Source organism: Neoarius graeffei, chromosome 6, assembly GCF_027579695.1.
Source record: "Neoarius graeffei isolate fNeoGra1 chromosome 6, fNeoGra1.pri, whole genome shotgun sequence".
NCBI classification, from domain to species: domain Eukaryota; kingdom Metazoa; phylum Chordata; class Actinopteri; order Siluriformes; family Ariidae; genus Neoarius; species Neoarius graeffei.
Window position 1 is genome coordinate 70,943,604 of NC_083574.1, and position 22,992 is coordinate 70,966,595.

A 22,992-nucleotide genomic window follows, 5' to 3' on the forward strand; every position below is an offset into this window, starting at 1 on the left:
AATGCTACATGGAAATAAAAGTTGTTTTCAGTTGTAAATTGTTTTAAGTGACTCCCTCTATGTCACATTTTGGTAACCCCATTTCATAGACTGACCCATATACTCGATATATCTCCGAAAATTCTGTGTGAGATACATATTATTATATCGTAACTATCGAGTATTTTATGGTCATCTGCTGACTTGCGTTTGTTTCGCGTTTGTTTCGTGTTTGTTGCGTTTGTTTAAAACCTTTTCCGGTGGTTTTCTCCCTGTCCCTCAGGCAGTAACGCGAGAGGCTGCCCAAGGGCAAAAAAAAAAACCCGTCACGCACTCGCCAACCAATCCCAGGCGACATCTCGGTGCTGAAAGGAACTTGCGGGAAGATTTCCTAGTTCCGGTTTACAGCGCTGACTCAGTTCGTGCAATCGCTGGTGTTGCGTAGGCTACCGTGTAAGCTCTGTCAATTTCAGCGACAAATTAAAAATGGAAGCGGACGAATTGGTTCCTCAAAGAACTAGTAAGGGGTCAGTCATCTGGCATTTTTTTGGATATCACGAGGAGGACGTGGAACAGCAAATGCCAATTTGTAAAAGTGTGCAAAAAAAAAAAAAAACAGTATCAAAATACTCGGGTCTTGAAATAAATGCACATTAGTCATGAACAATGGTAACTACTCTCGTGTTATTTTTGACAGAAGTAAAATTCATACATGAACAAATTTTGGCGAGTTGATTTTCTATTTGGCTAGTTACTTTGGAAGGTAACTAGTCCGGCTGGCTGGTGAAAAAATATATGAATTTCGAGCCCTGTGAATGAATGAATGACCATACACACATACACAGGGCTTTCCTCCAAAGTACGGATATGCAGTGCTCCACCACGCTGTGCGGTCACCTGCGTGCGCGCAAATAAATAAATATTCAATAAACTGAACAATGCAGAGTACTTTCCGCACCTAAACATCTATAGAATACAACTATAAAAATATTATAATATTATATACAGGTCTAAGATCATCTCCTGGTACTCAACCCAGAAGTGAAAAAGGGTTTGACTGCCATTCGCAACTATACATAACCAACTCAGTGCTGGTCACGAGATGGCGCTGTTGCATGATTTGACCTCAATTCTGCTCCCGGCATTGGAAAACGAAGAGGAGGTGTGCCAAGAAGTGTTTTCATTTCAAATCTAATTTTTCCCTTTGCATATTTGACACATTTTCGGATGCTTCCTGGACACCTCCCTGGGGAGGTATTCCAGGCATGTGCCCCCAGGGAAGACCCACGACACGCTGGAGGGACTATCACTACATTCAGACTGCAACCTGAAACGACCCATATCCGATTTGTTGTGAAATCCGATTTTTTTGTTAGGCCGTTCACATTACCAATTATATGAGACTTGTACGCGATCTCCAATATGAATGGAAAACAACCCAAAAGTGTCCCGCATGCGCAAATTGACACGTAATATAAGCACATCTACGTAATACATACACAAAAAAAAAAAAGCGCACTCTTCAAGTTTGCAAGTAAAGCATGGAGATGAGGCGAGACCTGGCGATGTGGTTTTTGTGGTGGCGGCGGAACTCACACAATAACCTGATTAATGTGGGCAGCAGACTAATGAGACTGAAGGTGTCAAATTACTGGAAATTTCCAGAACAATCTTATAATCTTGTAATACAGGATGATTTAACATCCAGGTCCCTACCAAATCCACCATTAGCTTGATCAATTCTATAAAAGTCTATTTAAATTCTGAAAACTGTACAAATGTTGTTGTTTTCCACCAAAGAGGCGGGATTAGCCAACGCAGAATAGTGACGTTTGTCTCTTGTTGATGACGTGTAGGTCGCATGAATGCGACCTGTCCGGTCAGACTGAAGTCGCATGTGAAAATAACGGATATGCATCGGAATTAGGACCACATATCCAAGCGGCCTGGGTCGCATGTGAAAAAAATCGGATCTGTGTCGTTCAGCTTGTCAATAACAAATCGGATACAGGTCGCATATGGGCAAAAAAAATCGGATATGGGTCGTTTCAGGGTGCAGTCTGAACGTAGTCTCAGGCCCTGTTTACATTATTTCGAATCAGCAGATCATCAGATTAACGTTTTTTAAACGATTCGCGTACACACAATTTCTGTGCCCGCAACAAAACCGTTCCCCATGCACACAGCAACGCCAATACACGGATACGCTAATCACATGACTAATTAGACGGCACGTCACATGATCCCAGTGCATATCGGGCATGCGCAAGTCACTCACCACTTGCAAGCACATAAAGTGTGTGAGAGATTGAGTGAGCGAGTGAGAGAGAGAGAGTGAGCAAGAGAGCGTGAGAGAGAGCAAGCGAGCGAGAGAGTGTGAGAGAGCATAAGAATCAAAATTTGAAGTTCTTTATGGAAATCAGGGACGCCGTGTCACTGGGACTAAAGAGAAGGTTTTTCAGCAGTCGCGTCACATGACCAACGTGGCATGACCAACGCCAGCGAATCAGGAAGGTGGATGTCACAGTGACGTTGCCCAATGACGACGTCAGCTAGAGCTCAGCACTGCGTATCCTCGTTCCTCAATGTTTACACAGCACCGGATCAGATACGTACTGGGTTGAATACGTGGGCCCTGGCGGATTCAAACTGTTCCGCCTGTGGAGTCGTTTCCCGGCGTTTTAATGTGCACGGACAGTGCATCCGCGACGACAACGATACAGATACGGTCTAATGTAAACACCACCTAAGTCTCTCAGCTGGCCTGGGAACGCCTCGGTGTTCTTCCCGAGGAGCTGGCCAAGGTGTCTGGGGAGAGGGATGTTCGGGCTTCCATGCTCAGACTGCTGCCTCCGCGACCCGGCCCCGGATAAGCGCAAGAAAATGAGATGAGATGAGCATATTTGACAAGGTTTAAAAAAAAAAAAAAAACCCACAGCAAGTTTAATAACGTTGAATTGTGCCTACAATCAGCCCTAGATGCCATCAGAATGCACCATATGAAGTTTCTAATTTCAAAACTTTCCAGGGAAGCACGCCCCGAGATTCCCCCCAACAGCCTTCAGGGCCCTCCAGGCAGATCCGCATCAGTAGCACCACTGATATTTTTTTTCTGAGGAAAGCCCTGAGATGTACATTTTTTTAAATATACAATCTCTCTCTCACACACACACACACACACACACACACATTTTAAGTGAATCCAAGTTACCATATCAGCACATACCACGCAGCAAGTTTTCTATGACAGCTTAAATGGCGATTTAAAAGCTCACCTTCTTTCCGGTTATGTTTATTCTTCTTGCCAGTAGACTCTTTGCTTTTGTCTTCATTTTTTGTCTCAATCATGGATCCCACAGTTTTCTGAGATTTCTGGGACTCACTGTAAGTCCTCATGGCCTTTGGGGGTTTAGCTATGCTTTCAGCTTCCACCACGCTACAGGCGCATGCACACACAAAAAAAAGAAAGCCACATTTATTTTCATATTTTTTCATCAATTTAAATATTGATTTTGTTAAATAGAGAAAGGAAAAAAGCATTTATAATTTGAGTTAGGAAAAGAAAAAAAAAAAACATTATCCAAAATAATCCTTTTACTAAAAATGAAAAAGTTAAATCAATAGGCCTCGTCTTAACCCTTTACGAATGCTGTGGTCAGGCTTAAACATAAAACAAGCATTTCCATTTGCTTTCGGCAACCTGGAAAAAGATATTCAACAAGAAATTAGAGCCGTTTGAATAATCAATCATGCTGCAGCTCTTTTCCATTTTAGATTTTTTTTTTGGGGGGGGGGGGGGGGGGGGGGTTTGCAGCATTCGTCTTTCTGCCACTCAGTGAGTCACCACATGCTGGGACTTCAGTGGCCTGCAGTCATTCCATCTACAGATGGCTTGCAACCATGCGATCAAAATGTGCTCCGTCATGAGCGTCTGCCATGATGGCGGATATACAAAGCAACTAGGACGACAGCCGCTGAAAGCGCGTCTGTAAACAATGCTGAATTCTCAGTATTACCACGATTTGAACAGTCGAGCGAAGATTCGATACAAAGAGAAGATGGATGCGTGTGGTTTTGACCCATATTTTAAAAAAAAAAGTCTGATTTTTCTGAAGATAAGATACTTCTACCGACCATCGAGTACCCAGATATCGTGTTCTATCTGGTTTGGCAGACTTCGTGGGTTGACAAATCCAGTGTTTCCCACACATTGACGAGACTATGGCGGTCTGCCATAGTCTAATTTGGGCCGCCATAGTCTCAGTCCGCGCCCGCCCACACGCACGCACGGCGACACTGGCGCACCCGGCCTGACATTGCGTGCGTTGCCTATCTGAGACAGCGTGAGGAGACAACTCCGATTAGCTACATCCTGTCTGCATCTACATGTTAAGGTAAGTTTATACAACTTTATGTAGCCTTTGACACGATTGAGAAGGTGACATTTAGGCTACGCTATTGTGCTTTATAGGCGTATGGAGAGCGCACTGATCACACCCTCCAGGATTTCGCGATGTTGCCATTTGCAACTTCAACCAATCCCCGAGAATTCAGGGCAGTGTTGCAATTATATCCGATCACCGCAACTTTCCCGCAAATTTGACCAATCGTTGGTGCCGTCTTGAGGTGACGTCGACAAACTACCTTCCACCTTACTTCCTCCGTTCAAGAGAAGCAGCATGTGCGCAGTGTTGTCAGATTGGGCGGTTTTAAGTGCATTTTGGCGGGTTTTGAACATATTTTGGGCTGGAAAACATCAGCAGTATCTGGCAACATATATTTTTACTTAATACAAGAAATTAATGGATGCCAACGTTTTTGGCAAAATGGTATTTTATTTTCCATTGTTTAGGCAGCTTCAGCATCATACTGTGAGATTCTGTTCAAATTGTTTTTTTTTTCTTCTATGAAGCCTGAGCCATTTATTTTATTAGTTTATAATTATTGTTTAATTTAGTCTTCAGGAGAGACTTCCTGCACACAGTACTAGTATTAATAGTTTTTTTTTTTTCTTACATGAAAGCTGAGGCATTTATATTATATTTGAAGGTAACTTCATGTTGTGCTGTGAGGTTCTCTGCACTTTAACTTTTGAACCAACAGGAGCATTTGGATAAGTAAAGCCTATTTTTCTGCATTTTTGTAGTCCTGGTAATCTTTTATATTGGTAAAGATGTTTATAGGACCATTTCTCAGTGTCTTTGTTTTTTTAATCAATAGTTTTTCAGTAATAATTTAATATTTAACACACTCAATTTTAAACAACCCCTGCAATTCAACCAGACATGCGCCCCCCCATGGGCTGCCCCCAGAGTCTCCAAAATTTCTGTGGGAAACACTGAAATCTCAAATGAAGGCTTACGGAAACCTATAACTTTTGTCTCTGGATGGGTAAATAGCTTATTAATTAAACCAGTCAACGATGATAAAGCAGTTGTACTTGCAAGGGTAAGTTAGGGCTTCTTTTGCATTTGGTTTACTTCGATGTGTAAACAACAAACGAAGTGTGAAATTTTGACAAGTCTCTAGCTTTATGGCTCACAAATCGCATTTCAATTTATTTCAGGTCAACCGCTCTAAAATTATAATTTTACAATCATAAAATAACAACCGAATGAACCGCGACAAGAGAACACTCATTTTATAACAAGATTCTAGCAACACGAAAAAAAGAATTCCATGATATTGAGAAAGCTTTTGAATCTCAGAGATAAAATGATCACTGCAAACACGAGCCGTTTTGGTTTAGCCCCTGTTCAATCAGCCCTGCCGATGGTCAGCTGTGCTCGTCTCCTCTCTGTACTAAGCCTCAGAGTTTCCTCGCCTTCTTTCCGAATCACAGACAGAAATCTAAAAAAAAAAAAAAAAATTCGAAACGTGCCACGGCCACGAGTACTGCTGTGACCACAACCATATACAGCACAAAGATATGGCATAGCTAAAAGAACACTCAAAGGAGAACCGAAGTCATTTTTAAACTTGCTTTCTTAATTAACGTGTTATTCAAAGACGTTTTCGGTTTTAGTAACCTTATATCGTGACTCGTATTGGCAACTAATTGCCATTAAATATTATACTTATCGGCCTATTCGGTTTTTAGCCATGTTGAATTTAGTTCGTTTAGTCCACGGCAGGCGTCGCTTATCCGCGCGATCTTAACAAGACTTGCATGAGACTTCAAAACGTGAAGTGCCAGCCATGTGTCAGTGCCGCCATTTTGAAAACTGTTTTCCAAACAAAATATTGCACAAAAACGAGTTTAAAATGACGACTACTGCCTACTTTTTTCAAAACTTCCGGCTTGATTACGTCAGCATTCCAAAGGCAGCGAGCGCGTCTTTTGACAACGTTGGCAGATGTTGGTCACTTTGATTTCCGCTGTACGTTTTACTTCCGTCCTACGATGTCTCGCACAGGTCTCAGCGAATCTCATTTACAGCCATTGCTTTGACATATGGACTGATATATTACAGAGCATATTTCAAACACTCATAACTTGCTATAGCAGTGACAAAATAGCGATCAAAAATCTCATCTCATTATCTGTAGCCGCTTTATCCTTCTACAGGGTCACAGGCAAGCTGGAGCCTATCCCAGCTGACTACGGGCGAAAGGCGGGGTACACCCCGGACAAGTCGCCAGGACATCACAGGGCTGACACATAGACACAGACAACCATTCACACTCTCATTCACACCTACGGTCAATTTAGAGTCACCAGTTAACCTATGGTCATGAGCTTTGGGTAATGACAGAAAGAACAAGATCGCGGATACAAGCGGCTGAAATGAGTTTCCTTCGCAGGGTGGCTGGGCGCTCTCTTAGAGATAGGGTGAGAAGCACAGTCACTCGGGAGGAGCTCGGAGTAGAGCCGCTGCTCCTCCACATCGAGAGGAACCAGCTGAGGTGGCTCGGGCATCTTTTTCGGATGCCTCCTGGACGCCTCCCTGGGGAGGTGTTCCAGGCATGTCCCCCCGGGAGGAGGCCCCGGGGAAGACCCAGGACACGCTGGAGGGACTATGTCTCTCAGCTGGCCTGGGAACGCCTCGGTGTTCTTCCCGAGGAGCTGGCCGAGGTGTCTGGGGAAAGGGAAGTTTGGGCTTCCATGCTTAGACTGCTGCCTCCGCGACCCGGTCCTGGATAAGCGGAAGAAGACGAGACGAGACAGTTAACCTAACCTGCATGTCTTTGGACTGTGGGGGAAACCGGAGCACCCGGAGGAAACCCACGCGGACACGGGGAGAACATGCAAACTCCACACAGAAAGGCCCTCGCCGGCCACGGGGCTCGAACCCGGACCTTCTTGCTGTGAGGTGACAGCGCTAACCACTACACCACCGTGCCGCCCCCGATCAAAAATGCATTCCTATATTTAATAAAATGAGATAAATAGAATTTTGATTTAAAAAAAAAAAATTGTCTTCAGTTCTCCTTTAAAGCAGTGGAAGAAAAAAAAAAAAAGTTGAGCACATGTGACTGTTTTGTATGGAATATTGCTTGACCCCGCATTTGTATATCCACCAACATGGCCAACATCCAGGCTTCTATTTTGCTTTGACAGCACTTGCAAGTCAAGGATTGTACATTACTGCATCCTCTGCTGTCTAAACAAGGCAAATACAGCTAGGATAAACAGATTACGCAGCATAATAATAATAATAATAATAATAATAATAAAAATAATGTTCATTTCCACAATTTAAATCGTTATAAACTTGTACTGCAATTTACTGTTGTACAATATATCATTACATGATTAGATTGTTAGTTAACCGTTTTTCTGCACTACCCACAATGCCATCCGACTACCCACTGGTGGCATGGCCAGTGGGATTTACACTGCATTTGACTATAGCACGTAACTATAACGTTATGGTTCGCCATTTTGAAAACGTAAGTCTAGTCAGCGGGAAAAAACAAATACCAGAATTGGAGTGAAATATCAGAAGTTGTTGAAACATACAGGACATTTTTGATGGAATAAAAACCATGTACTCTATTCCCTTCTAGCGGGTTTCATTAATTTGGTTCGATAGCATGCAATATCCTACGTGTATTACACCACTCTACCCAATGGAGAATGAGTGTGCAATATTGTTACGACATTACACGTTGCCAAGACAACACATCACACAGAGCGCAAATATCCAATGAGAGACTTTTCTGAGCTCACCAGGAAAGAGAAAGACGCAGTGAACACCCAAAAGGCTACCAAAACTTCTTTATTCTTCACGCACATTTACAAGAGAAAAAAACAACACACCAACGAACATAAAAAAAAAAAACTGGAAGAGAGACAGGTCGGCAACATAAACCTTCCACACTAGTGAGCAACTGTGACAATTTGTAAACATGGCCCTGAGATTTGAGTCATTAAATACGGAAGATTGAGAGAATTTTGGTTGCTCCGTTGTGTGTAGTTGCTGATGTTAAGTAAATTATAGAGAAATGAATACTTAAACACAAGTGAAAAATACTGCGGCAAGCATGTGTGGAAGAAGAGACTGGAGACAGAAATCCTAGTTCAGTCATGAGCCTGGGCTACTTGCTTTCAATAGCACTGGCTTGACCACTTTATCAACACTCGCTCACACCACTGATGAATGCCACACCAGCTGGAAGGTGACTGCACTGCCGTGCTAACAGCGCCAACTCATGGGCAAGCTAGTGTTGGTCTTTGAATATTTTGATATGAAGGAGTATGTATTATAATTATTGGCTGGCTTTTTCTTCATGGTATATATCAGATATATCCCAGTCAGCTAGCATGATATTGAACAAGTTGAAGACGAGTTCACCATCATGCTAGCTGACTAGAATATACCTGATATACCACTCAAATCCAGCCAATATTATTTAAATGCCACTCAGATCTGCAATATACTCTATTTTGTGTGAAAAATGTAAGCTTTTCAACAAGATAAACATATTTCAAGCCAACGTGTTTTTCTATTATATAAATGACACATCCACAAAGTAAGTACCTAAATTTATCAAACCAATTTATCGATTTCCTCATGAGTGACATATACATGTGAATCACCGTTTTGGGTCTCCATGTCCTGGATGTAGCTTGTACAATATATTCATTCATACAATTCCCCATCTCATGATTTTCAATCTTTCAAAAATGTACAGCACCTAATATTGTGAAAAGATTCAGGGAATTTGGAGACCCCTCGCTGCATAAATGTGCGTGACCTGAACGAGCATGCCTGAGAAAGCGTCATGCTCATGTGACAAATATAGCCACATGGGCTCAGGAGTACTTTAGAAAACCGTTGTTACTTAGAGTCCGTCACTACACCCAGAAATGCAACCTGAAACTGGATTACACAAGGAGGAAGCCATTCATCAATTCTATGCAGAAACACTGCCAATTTCTCTGGGTCCGAACGACAGCGGAAACATGCGCTGTGGTCCGAGGAGTTCACATTTAAGCTTGTTTTCAGAAAATCAGATGTCCAAGTTTTCAGTGCCAAAGGTGAACACGAACACCCAGTTTATAATCAGAGAAAGGTGCAAAAGCCAGCAGCTGTGATCGTATTGGGGGGGGGGGGGGGGGGGTGTAATATAAGGTTACTAAAGCCGAAAACGTAATTGAATAACACGTTAAGAAATGAACCAAGTTTAAAAATGACTTCAGTTCTCCTTTAAAAAGGAAAGGTGATGGAATACAATGGTAATTCCTCTGTCTCAACTTTGTGTTGCAGGCATCAAATTTTAGCTTTGTTTAAAAAAAAAAATTAAGTTGGTCAGTAAAACTATTAAAAATATTCTGCCAAATATGTTTTATTGGAAGTAGACTGCATGATGTAGACTGTTTTCCTGTCCTACATTTTCATTATGAAGAAAGAAAGAGAAACCCAACAAATGGCGTCCCACGTGGATAAACACAATACACTCTTAGTATAACTTCCTTCCCTCTCCCCTTCTGCTCAGAACATTACATATGTCGATACATGCGATGGAGAGTTATGGACAAAAGTTTAAGTAAGAAAGAAAGAGAAAAAAAGAAAAAAAGAGAGAGAGAAAGAAAAAAGAGAAAGAGAGAAAGAAAAAGAAAAAAGAAAGGAGAGAAAAAAAAGAAAAAGAAAGGAAAAGAGAGAAAAAAGAGAAAGAAGAGAAAAATAAAAATAGAGAGAAAAATAGAGAGAAAGAAAGAAGGAAAGAAAAAAGGAGAGAGAAAAAGAGAAAGAAAAGAGAGAAACAGAGAAAGAAAGGGAGAGAAAGAGAAACAAAGAGAAACAGAGAAAGAAAGAAAGAAAGAAAGAAAGAAAGAAAGAAAGAAAGAAAGAAAGAAAGAAAGAAAGAAAGAAAACGAGGGAAAAAGAGAAAGAAAGAGGGAAAAAGAGAAAGAAACAAGAAAGAAAGAAGAGAAAAAGAAAAAAGAGAAAGGGAGAAAGAAAAGAGAGAAAGAAAAGAGAGAAAGAAAAGAAAGAGAGAAAGAAAGAGAGAAAGAGAGAAAGAAAGAGAAAGAGAGAGAGAAAGAAAGAAAGAAAGAAAGAAAGAAAGAAAGAAAGAAAGAAAGAAAGAAAGAGTCAGTCACACAAGGAAAGTTGGCTCGGAGTTGTTTTGAAGGTAATGGCTGAGGGGCAGCCAGATCTTGTTAAATTGCGACTGTGCTCCTCAGAGCAGGCTGTATTTTTCCACGGTGGAGGGAGTCGGCTATTTCTCTCAGCCACATGTTAAAAGTGGGAGCTTCCTTCTTCCAGAAGGTTAAAATCAGCTTCTTGGCTCTAATCCGGCCAGAAGAAAGAAGCTGCCTTTGTGCTCTTCTCAACACTGGTGTTGAGTCTGAAGCTCCCAACACAATCAGGATCATCGTGAATCATTAGGACATCAGGGTGCTTTCAAATTTGTCCACAATCTCTCTACCCTCGGACAGAGAGCAAAGCAGTGCAGGTGGTTTGCGTCCATTACACTGGCCGTGTTACGCTGTGAGGATAGATCTGGAAACATTGTGTGGAGCTTTGATTGAGTAGTGGAGTCTGTGGAGAACACGAAACTGAACGAGACAGCGTCTCGAGTTGACAGAGCAAGCGTTAACCTCTTGAAGGCTCTCTTCCCAGGACTCATCAGGGATCTCTGTCCCGACAAAGTTTTGACTGCTGTCGCAGAGAGTGTAGTAAGAAGTGCAACATCTTTCTGTCAGAACCTGCATTCTGAAAAAGACACCTGTGTAGGTATGGACAGTTTCTGATCTGAAGAGACCTGGAAAAAATACAATAAAATTACGTGTTTCCTGCAACTGAGCAAAAGAGGCAAAAATTCCATTCAAGTAAAAGGTCACCGATTGTGTAAATGCCCAGCGTTCTCCACTGTAAGAGTCGAGTATCGAGCTGGGATGGTGGAAAAGAAGGATTCCCAGCTAAAGGGAGCGGGAAAGAAAGTGAACTGATCCCAAAATAGCTTATTCATAGTAAAGACAAAAATTAGGGAGAGCGAGCCCACCAGCTCATTTCGGTTTGCAGAGGTGAGCTTTTTTTTTTTTTTTTAAATTCTATTACTTTTATAGTCGCAAATGAAGGGGAGGATGAATATTCCTTTTTAAAAAAAGATAAAGATATGGACAAGAACACTGGGAGAGGAAGGAATAGATCATGTGTTAATTCTGCCAATCAGTGAAATAGGGGGCGATCTGAATTCCAAGATGGATGAATGACGGATTAGAAACTTTAAATGGAAGGTGCTGTATTGGGGAAAGGTCCCTTAACCCCACAGGCATCAACTCACTTAAGAAAAATTTATTTATTTATATAGCGCTTTTCACAGGCTAAAAGAGAACACATGAAGACAACCATAAAATAAATAAAGTGCATTAGGAACAGTGAGATTAGCCAGGAATTTGCCCAAAGGCTTGTTTAAACAACTGAGTCTTCAGCTGCCTTTTAAAACGGTCCACAGAGACGGGTGGGCAGGGCATTCCACAATTTGGGGTGCAACGACCTCAAAACCTCCGTCACCACAGGTCTTTAAAACGAGTGCATGGGACTGACGGGAGGTTTTGGTTGCTAGATAAACGGGGGCTTGGCCATGAAGTGCCCCATAATCTAATAATCTTAAAGGGGTACCAAATATAATATATACAGTTGCTGATGTGACAAAGTAACGTATTCTTAAGTATTCTATCAAATTTATAGACTAGAAAACAACGAAATATCTTGGTAATTGTAAATATAATACTTTATACGCTAAACCGCACAAGAGTCGCCATTTTTAAAAGACCGTGACGTCAGCGCTACCCATTGCACTAGCGGAACTCTCCGAAATAGAGGAGATAAGCGTGTAATCATGGCGTCGGGTGCATCAAGTGAAAGCGACAGCTCTGTCGAATCATATGAAGAGATCCCGCAAGACACACTGCAAGCAGGCTATGGCTTAGAAGGGTACCAGTTTGAACCTAGGAGAGGTACTCTCGACTCCGGTGATGAAATAAGAGAAGAAAGCTCGGATGACGGCGAGGATGAGACTGATGCTGACCATGGGCGTGGCGAGCGTGGGGCAGAGCGTCTGCGTGCAGGTGACACGGCGTGGTGCTCGTGCGGAAAATGTAACGTGGAGTTGCTCACGAGTCCAGCAGAATTTATTTGCTGCAATGAGATAGGTGCCACCCGTGGACTTGCGAAATCGTCGCAAGAGGCAGAAACAGGTATTTCACACGTGCTATTCCCAACCTCAATGAGCCAACACAACTGGGCACATACATACGTCATGAGTGTTACGCAGAGAAAATGAACATGCATTCTGATTGGATAAAATTAATATCATGGCGGGCTGTTCAAACTGCGCAAATAGTTTGCTACTTTCAAAACACTAACTTTCCAACCTTAGAACAAAAAACTTTTGTAAGTCTTGAATAAGGTTCATTAATGTGTGTTTTATTGTTATATTTACTCTATATATTGCCCTCTGTTCCCCTTTAAACTGTATCCTGTAAAACACAAGAAGCTATTGAAGGGAGCTGAGCAGAGGGGTGATGTAACTGCTAGACCTTGTAAGTAACCTAGCTAGTCTGTATTTAATTGTAAAAAAAAAAAAAAACAAACACTTCCTGCCATCCAGTCTTCGATAGCGTCCAGGCAATCCAGGAGCCTACAGAGCCTAGACGCCCCATTGGGTCGAAATGTAAAATGAAGCTGTACATTATCTGCATAAAAGTGATGCAATATTAAAAACAGTTTTAATCTGTCCCAGTGGCAACATAAAGAGGAAAAAACTAAGGGGCCCAAAACTGAACCCTGTGGAACACCACAGGACAGAGAAGCAGCAGCAGAGACAAAATCCCCAATGGAGACAGCAAAACTTCTATCCGTGAGGTAGGAGGTAAACCAATCTAAGGCAGTGTCCGATATGCCCACCCAGTCACGTAATCTCTTAATCAGGATATGATTGTCAACAGTGTCAAAGGCAGAGCTAAGATCCAGGAACGCTAATCTAGAGCAGTCGCCTGTGTCAGAGGCCATTTGAATATCATTTGTAATCCTCAGAAGGGCAGTTTCTGTAGAATGCAGTTTCCAGAAACCGGACCAGAATTTATCATAAAGATTGGGACTCTCCAGCACGGCTGTAAGCTGGTTAGCAACAACCTTCTCTAGAATTTTAGATAAAAATGGGAGTTTGGATACGGGCCTAGAATTCTTGAACACGGAACGGTCCAAGTTAGGTTTCTTTATTATGGGTTGAATAGTGGCATGCTTAAAGGAGATACACAGAACCTTTATTTTTTAAATACATTTGAGTGGACAGTATCTCCATCCTTGACTCTTCTATGCTGCATAAATGGGAATATTTGAGCTGCGCCGCTGAGCCAGCCAGCCCTGAGTGCATGACGTTACAGCAGGAACCGGTTTTAAAGCTGAGGCGTTTGACAGCTATAGACTAGTCATATATATAAAAAAATGTATGGTGAAAGTAAGAAATACCATTACCGACTTGCTCAACTAAGACTGATCTGACTTCATTGATTCAGGGTTTTCATTAGTAACCGATTGCCGATCGAAATCGGATGTAATGACGTCTGAATCGGTTGTTTGTCGGTAAAAATCCAATTTTCCCGTAATTGTTCGAACTTTCTCGTCGGACTTATTTGATAAGGAATGCTGGGACTTGCGCATCGTTCGGTTGGTGAGGCTGTGTACGTGACTAAATGAAAGGTGGGAACCGATTGGCTAATCCTTCTTATATCGTTCAATCATTTAGCGCGTATTAAATTACTGTATAGCGCATCACGTAGTTCCCACATGGTGAGATGGCGACCCTATCCTGTATGGTATAGCGTGATGGCGACCACGAAAAAAACTAAGGCGAACGCTGTTCGATTTCGGCTTCGCAGAAAAAACTGGTAAGTCTTGCGGAAAATGCCCAGCAGTGTTCTCCATGGGCGCTTTTCAAGTGGTGCGTCATATTATAATTCTGGCCCGCCACCCTTCCCTTGGACAAAAAAAAAATAATAATAATCTAATCAGTATACACCAAATAAATCTTAAAGTTTTCACTTTATTATAATTTTGTTACTATTTAACACGCAGAAAACCATTAAACGAACGCATATGGGGCTACCTGAAGTGGCCAAAATAACTAGCCAGCAGCTAAATAACTCTGCGGGTGTTTCTGACCATACACCGTTATGGTAATCCTATAACGGCACACAAACAAGTTCAGGTCTTTTATTTTATGTATCTGATGTGTAGGCGAGAGCTGTATTTTCCAGTTGCTTCATTGTGGTTGTTTACTGCAGGACTTCCGGGTTCCTGGGTCAAACGACCCGAATTACGGAGGCTGGGGTGGCTTTGTAGTGCCAGTCTCCGGCACGCGCACCAGCTCGTGCATTGATTGGCGTGGTTTCACCCAATTACTGGCCAATAAATGGATAGGAAATGCTGAATCGTTGTTAAACACACTTACTGTACATGTCATCTTTATTGTCAACGTGAGACTCATTTGACATTTCAGTTGAGACTGATGCGCCTGTTACGCATCCCTGAATTAATTATATTTTTTTCTGTGTGTGAAAAATAAATGAACTTCCATGCATAAACAAAATACCTAATTACAATAAATGCACTGTCAAAAAAAAAAAACAAAGTCCATCAGCTTCAGCAGGACTTCGTCCCCCTGGACCCCCTCAGCCACCTTTTATTTTTGCAAAGTGGAGAACCCTGCCCCGTTTACATTTTTAAAAAAAAGTATTGCTATTTTGCATATTTGTCATTATACACTCGATTTCTTCGTTTTGCAAGCGTTCGTGTTATGTTCCGACTTCCCAAATCTTGACTGGGCTTTGTGGCACACGAACTGTAATTGCCATGAGACCCAGGAATGACTGTTGAATTTCTATTCGAGATGGACCACGGAAAGCTAATGACTGGTTGTTAGAAATTACGAAATTTGTTTTCGGCAGGGGGGCTTCCCCACCAGGGTGTTGCCCTGGACCCATTTTTGACGCCATTTCAGGGCGTTGCCCTGGAGTACACTTTTGGTCCAATTAACCCTGCAACCAGAGAAGGCTCCAAATAAGTTAATTTTATCCAGAATCACAGGGACACCGAGTTGGGGTTTGATATTGAACAGAACGTCGTCCGCATACAGGGAAATTCCCAGTCGTCTCTATGGCATTAAAGCCGTAAACAAGATCTGTGCAAACTGACTCAGCGAGGGGTTCAATAGCCAGTGTGAACAGGGCGCAACCCTGTCCTGTGCCCCTAAAACAGGCTGAAGTGAGAGGACAGCATTCCATTTGCTCAAATTTGGGCCTTGGGATTTCTGTACAGCAGTTTAATCCAGGCTACAAAAGGTGTCTCCCAGATTAAATAAGTGGGAACAGTCCACCTGATCGAAAAGCTTTTCAGCGTCAAGGGAGATGAGATCACTCAGACTAGATTTGGGGTAACACATTACATTAAAAAGATGTCATAAGCCAGAATCTCACTGGGTCGCGACAAATTGCGAACGTCATTCGCGAGAGTTTTTCAAAAGTGTCTTGAAACATTCGCAGGCCTTCTCAATTTCCTTGCATGAGTCACAAAGTGTTGCTCCTTCGTTGCTGAAATTTTGAACATATTCAAAAATTCGTGCGACAAAATTTCTCAAAAATAGCCGCAAATGTGTCGCAAAGCTGTCGTGAACCCTTCTCAAGTCAGTTTCTGTGAGGCTTCCTCTACTTCCCTGCCTGCCGAGGGAAAGCCGGGCTGCGACAAGTTGGAGACAATTGTGGTAAAATATGCGAATATCAATTCAGTGTGATTCCAAGTGAAAATTGTCGCCAATTTGCATATTTTACCGCAATTGTGTCTCCAGCTAGTCACGGGCTGTCGCAGCCCAGTGAGAGAGGGCTTTAAGGTGGAGACAGAATTTCTACCTGGAATAAATCCAGACTGATCCAGATGAACCAGTGTGCCAATACATTTGTTGAGTCCGTTTGTCAGGAGAGAAATAGGCCTGTATCCGCCAACCTCCTCCAGGTCCCTGCCCTATTTCAGGATAAGCGTTGAGACAGCCCATTAAGCATTCGTGGCAAAGATCCCTTTTCAAGAGCCTGAGAGAACAGAAGGTGCAAGTGTGTCGGTGAATGCTTTTGTGCAGCTCGGAAGGGAGTCCGTCAGGGCCGGGAGTTTTCCTTCCTTTCAGAGTTTCAACTGCATCTTTCGACTCTTGAAGGGTGAGGTCTTTGTTTCAGAAGGTATAATCCTCCTGTGAGAGGGAGGGGACAGCGACACTTTCAATAAAGCTTTCCGAATCGTGGGGTCCCGCACTTATTTTAGAAGAATAAAGGGTTTCAAACAATTCCTTAAAAGCCTTTGTTAATATCTTTTCACTGAGCTAAGGCGAGTTCCATATTTGGATTTGATTTTAACCCCTTCGGACACACAGAAAAGTGCTATGGAACTTCATGTGTACGATTGCACACGTTATGTCTGAAGGGGTTATGAATTGTGCAGTCGTTTTCGAAATTTGCGCAGTTGTCTGGCAAGCAATTTTTGGGGTTTCTCACCAAATTCAAAGTACTTCTGCTTTAAATAAAGAAATGATCCTGAAAGCTTAGCTGAAGCAATCTGATTATACTGAAGCCTCAACTTCAAGGTTTGCTTATATTTGTCCAATGAGGGGTCATGCACAGTCTCTATCTAACTGATGAATTATTTGTTCTAGCTCTAGAAGCTTAGCTTTATTCATTCAGTTTTGTTCTTGTGCCCCAGACAGGAAATAATAAAGCCCCTCAGATATGCCCTTAGTCTCCTCACAGTAAACAAGGAGAAATGTCTGGGGTGTTAATGGCTTCAAAAAAAAAAAATTATTTTCACTTGCCCATTTAAATGGTCACAGAATTTGAGGTTCATCCTCCATAACAGCCGAGAGGAATGTCAACCACTTAAAATTCAAAGTCCTTCCCACGCCATGTGGCGCCGATCTCAGTTTCCGTAGCCCTCAGCCTCTCGCCTATTACATAGCTAGGGTTACAGTAGGGGGCTGGTCCTCTGGTAACGGTGAGTTTGACTCCCCACTCACCTGTATTGTAGCGTGCCTTGCCAGACGGCAGTAGCTAGTAGGGGTCGACCGATAATCGGCCTGGCCGATATATCGGGCCGATATTCTGCATTTTTAGCGTTATCGGCCATAATTTCCACCAATATGCCAATAACCTGCCTTTTTGCAGCCATTTCGTTCCTAACGTGACTGTCACTGCACATCCTTTCCTGCACTCGCCTCCGAGTTCAAGAACACGGTCCCGCCCACCACGACATCTGATTTGTTTGGCACAAGAGATATAGCCAATCGACACGTGTAGCTAAATGCTGTGAACTGTTTCAAGGCGGCCGTATGGGCACTCGGGCAGAAGCAGCACAAGGGATACAGCCAATCAACATGCGTAGCTAAACGCTGTGAACTGTTTCAAGGCGGCCGTATGGGCACTCGGGCAGAAGCAGATCCCACTTCAAGGTAAGGACATGCTGCTTTTGCCGCAATAAGTCACAAACACACAAGTTGCAAAAGCACAACATATGTTTACATTCTTCATCTACTACTCGTTAAAACTGTCCATTTGCAAAATTCTGCAGGCAGCTCCCTACACTTGATTTGTTATTTACAAACTACTTGAAGTTGGTAAGTCTTACTTAGTTCTTAGTGTAAAAGAATCCAGAGAGTATTTTCATTTATTTTCCACTGAAAATGGTGAGCTGTAATATAGTAGGGAGTGATTTATTTTTTTATTGGTGAATATTTTATTTCTCATTTTATTCTAACTAATGTTTGACTTTATTGTACAAATGCTGCTGGCATCTCCCTGCACAAAATTTCATGTTCAATTTTACAATTAAACATACATTTCATGGATATGAAGGTCTGTGTCAGTGTGTGCCATGTTTAATTTCATGTGAATTATAATGTTTACATTTATTGGTTGCACATATCGGTTATCGGCATCCCAATTCCATAATAATCGGTATCGGTCCCGAAAAAATAAAAAATAAAAAAAAATTTAAAAAAAAACCCACATATCGGTCGATCCCTAGTAGGTAGCATTTTTAATGATGGTCTTTGGTATGGCCTGACCGTGAATAGAACTCGCGATCTCCCGATTGAGAGGCGGACACGCTAACCGCTAGGCCAACTTGCGGTATTAACCACTTAAATTAAGGGTAAATGTGATCAGAAGTCAATTTCTCATGGTCTTTAGGGTTATAAATGTGAGGCAGTAACTTGGTCAACCAAGAAATAGTCAATGTGTGTATAAACATTATGTACATGTGAGAGAAGAAAAAAGTAGCCTCTTTCTGTAGGGTCAAAGAATCTCCACACATCAGATAGGTTTGACTTATGCTTTTAAGTCGCCCCTGGTATTAGAATGCATGGCCCGCTTCTTAGAGGAGCTATCCACATAGGGGTCTAGAACACAATTTAAGTCTCCAACAATGAGGCTGGTTTGAGATCAGTTATTAGGAAAACGCCTTCCTTTAAAAAAAAAAAAGGGGGGGGGGGGGGGGGGGGGGATGGTCAGAATTAGACCCGTAAATAACCAAGGTTCATTGGGACCGACTGAATTTCCCCAGCGACAATAAGGTAGCGACCCTCTGCATCCATTTTTGTTGACTGGTGTCTAAATGGAACCCCTTTGCGAATTAAAATGGATACTTCTCCGGCCTTTGCAGAGGAGGAGTGACCAGTTTGCCCAATCCACCTACTCCTTAGCTTAATTTGAACTGGTCTTTAAGTGGGTTTCTTGAAGAAACATGATGTCTGACAGATTTCAGGTGGGCTTTACCCCTCCTTACTAGGTGGTTCAGCCCTTTCACATTCCAGGTATTCCACCACCCTCTGTAATAATTCTTTCAGTGCATGAATGTAGTGCATTTTGAGATCGAGAAGGTGAGGTGCTTCGCTGTGACCCGGACGGATCCAGAACGATCCGGGACATCCGTCAATAAGCGGACGTTCCTCCAGACCGTGCATCCTTTAAAGGTTGTGCAGCAGAGTCTCTGGGCTTCTTACCCATCTCAGCTGCCCTCCCTGAAGTAAAGCCTCCTTGTCCATTACCATGAGCTACACCATTGTCCTGTATTAGGGAAAGGAAAGCTGACAAGATTTTTTTTTTTTTTTAAAACACACCCTATCCCTCAGTAGCTCTCTTGCGCTTTTACACATGGCAGGGTTTTTTCTAGAAAAATTTAGTAGGAGGGCGCTCACCATGGCAAGGGAGCGAAGCGGGGGGGTGGGGGGGTTGTCCGTCCCCCCCTCCGCCGTGCGAAGCCTTTGAAAAATTGAGGCTACAATGGGACATTCTCAGGCTGAGGGGGAAATTGTAACAAATTGTCTGTCAACATTGAAAAAGAAAGAAGTAATCATCTTCTGCCCTGGACAGTCTTTGGCTTTCTTCTGTTTCGTGCCGCTGGATGACATCTTTAAATGCCCAAGTGTCAACAAAAACAACTCTACTTCTGTCAGAAACTCCCGCGCTGGTGGGTGAAAGGTCATTCACTCTCGAGAAATTTCGCTCTACAAGTCAGCTGACCTTGTATGTAACCCATGTCAAATCTCGCAAGAGTAGCCGCGACAAGTAAACAACTAAACATGGTGCCTCAGTCTGGAAAACGCCAATTCGGATTGTTTTTGCACCGTCTGGTGGTGTATCTACTATGATTGGAATATTTTTGGAGTAATTATAACGTATTTGATGATCAGACACATTGTCACGTGGTGTTGCTGGGATGTTTTCACGGAGAAAAGATCGTTTTGAGAAAGATTGCATGTTGTGCAGTAGCATATAAGTGCATGGCCCAAGTGTGACTTGGGGTTCAATCTGCATTTCGGTAAGAGGGCGCAGCTCCCCGTTCCCCGGTTTAGACGAAAGCCTGCATGGCACGTTGTCTCTCAGTTGCTGGGGGGTATCCTGGGAACATCAAGATCCTCTGTCCACTGAAGGTTAACTGCTGCGTCTCCGCCACCCTTTGTAATATTTCTTCCAGTTCTTGAACGTAGCGCGTTTTGAGAACGAGGGGGTTTGTTGTGACCCGGAACAATCCGTGACGTTGGTTAATAAGCTGACGCTCCTCCAGAGACCAAGCCTCCTTTAAAAGTTGTGCAGCCAAGTCTCTAGGTTTCTTATCCATCTCAGCTCCCACCTTTACATGCAAAATCCGCAGGTTTTGTCTCCTGCTGCGCCCCTCAAGATGAGTGTACTTGTCGGAGAGTTGGTCCATCATTTTGTTTAAGCGCTTGAATTCATGCTCCAGCTTTGTGATTGTATCAGCGACACTAGACGCTGTGCGCTCCAGCTCTGTTAGCTTGTGAGCATGCTCGCTCACCGTGGATTTAACCCTTTGATGCAAAACATGGGTCAAAAGTGACCCGGCTGAGTTTTTATCTTCTATATCTTTGCAATAAATTAATTCCATCATTCAGTATTCAAGGTATTCCTCAATTAACTTGTTTTTGATCATCATACATTCGTATTTTATTTTTTCCTTTCTTACTTTTTGAATAAAAACCCTTTTTGTATCACTACCCTTCTAATGCACAACATGGGTCAAAAACGACCTGCATTCATTTTCCAGGTTATTTCATGTATGGCTGAGTGTTTCTATGATATACTTTTGAAATACATTCATTTTGTCATTTACTTGCAGTAAATATCTTGTTTTTGTTGAGCACAAATAATCATTTTTATTTTTCCTTTCTTAAGTTATGAACAAGCACAGCTTTTGTAATTCTACATCAAGTGTACACACATGGGTCAGAAACGACCCGCATGCATTTACTCCAGCGTTTGGTGGGAACTGTGAATTGTGCTTGTGTCAGACATTTCACAGCTCAGCACAGCGCCCTTTGCCCATCTCATACATGGAAGTAATGTTTTTCAATTGTTCTAACATTACCTTAGAAAAAAATTGATTATGTTTAGGTTACCTTCAGAGTGAGTGGATTACTTGTCAGAAAGTTACAAGTAATTACTATTAGCTACCGAGCTGTTGACATATTCTACTTTAGTTAGCTAATTTTATTGTAGTTGGCTTAGCTAACTACATAGTTAATAAATAAATAATGCCGCTTTTCCACTACAAACGCGGCTGAGCCGTGCCGTGCCGAGTCGAGCTGAGTCGAGCTGAGCGGGGCTGTTGGAGTTGCATTTCGACTACAACCGCGCTGAACCGTGCTGGCTGGAAGTGGGTGGACACATTGGGTGGAGTTAGCGAAAGTGGGTGGACGTCATGTGATGTCGTTAAGCAGCGCAAACAGTGACATCAGTGACAGTGGCGGAACAAGTCAGAGCCGGGCCGGGGGCGGGGCAAATGACCGGACCCTTTATTAAAGCTTATCATAACATCATTTTAGGCTACAAAATGTCCGCAACTGCGGTGTTTACCAATTTCAACACTACCGGGTGCAACTATGTTATTTAGTACATCAAGTCCTTCAAACGAACATGTAACTCAAACAAAAAACATTAGGATACTGTACATGGCTCATAATAAAACATCAATAGCCTATACTGCGCACATTATTTGAAGGGCATACGAATGAGCGCTCAGAGTGGTGACAGGAAGAGTCAGAAATAAAAGGAGGGCGGTGCAAACCTCACTGAATGCACTGTGTTTACCAATTTCAACACTACGGGGTGCAACTGTTATTTTGTACATTAAGTCCTTCAAACGAACATGTAACTCAGAAACAAAAAAAACCATTAGGCGACATACTGTACATGGCTCATAATAAAACATCAATAGCCTACTGCGCGCATTATTTGAAGGGCATACGACGAGCCTTGCGCTCCGCGAACTCGTCCACGATGCTCTGTATGTCACTGATTCAGTGATCTTTTAAGCGGTAGTCTCACGACCCGAATAGTAAACAATAAACATGGAGGACATGGAGTCGTTAGTGTTGCTGGTCTCGGTGCTGTGGCTTGTTGTCACCGACAACGCGGACAGATACTGGCAAGAGCGTATAGATGAGGCGAGGCGCATAAGGCTTCAGAAATTCTCGTAATTCATAATTATTATTCTTCCGGGTTTGCGGTGTTTACAGATCCCAGCGCGCTCGCGGGGCGTGTGTGGGCATGTGAGGACACTCCTCCTCACCAATCAGTGCACAGGGGAGTGTCTGCTCACGCCCCCAACCTCAGTCGGCACGGTTTGGCTCGCTTCAGCCCCACTCCAAAACGGTGCGAGTTTTAGGGGCTAAGCAGGGCTGAAACGAGCTGAGTCGTGCTGGTTTTTGGTAGTCGAAACGCGAGCCGTGTCGGGCTGAAGTGAGCTGAAGCGGGCTGAAGCGAGCTGAAAAAGGGTAGTGGAAAAGGGCCATAACTGGCCCCATTCACTGCTAAAGTAATTACTTGAAACAAATTATTATTGTAGTATTAAGACATTTAATTTTAAATCACACTTGGATGACCCATGTGTAGTAATATAAAAAGTATTTTTGTTCATAAAGTAGGAAAGAAAAATTAAATTAATGATTTGTGGTAATTAAAAACAAGATATTTAAAGAATACTTGGAATATTCAATCATAAAATA

The 22,992-nt window shown here is 42.6% G+C and overlaps 1 protein-coding gene across 2 annotated transcripts in view; it reads right to left on the minus strand.

The window, feature by feature from the left end:
• Positions 1-22,992, minus strand: part of srpra (SRP receptor subunit alpha) — a 141,593-nt gene that overhangs the window by 99,533 nt on the left and 19,068 nt on the right. For both annotated transcript variants that reach the window (XM_060924039.1, XM_060924038.1), the window contains exon 4: positions 3,255-3,415. In XM_060924039.1, the coding sequence (XP_060780022.1) occupies positions 3,255-3,415 (161 nt within the window). The remainder of the gene's footprint in view (positions 1-3,254; positions 3,416-22,992) is intronic.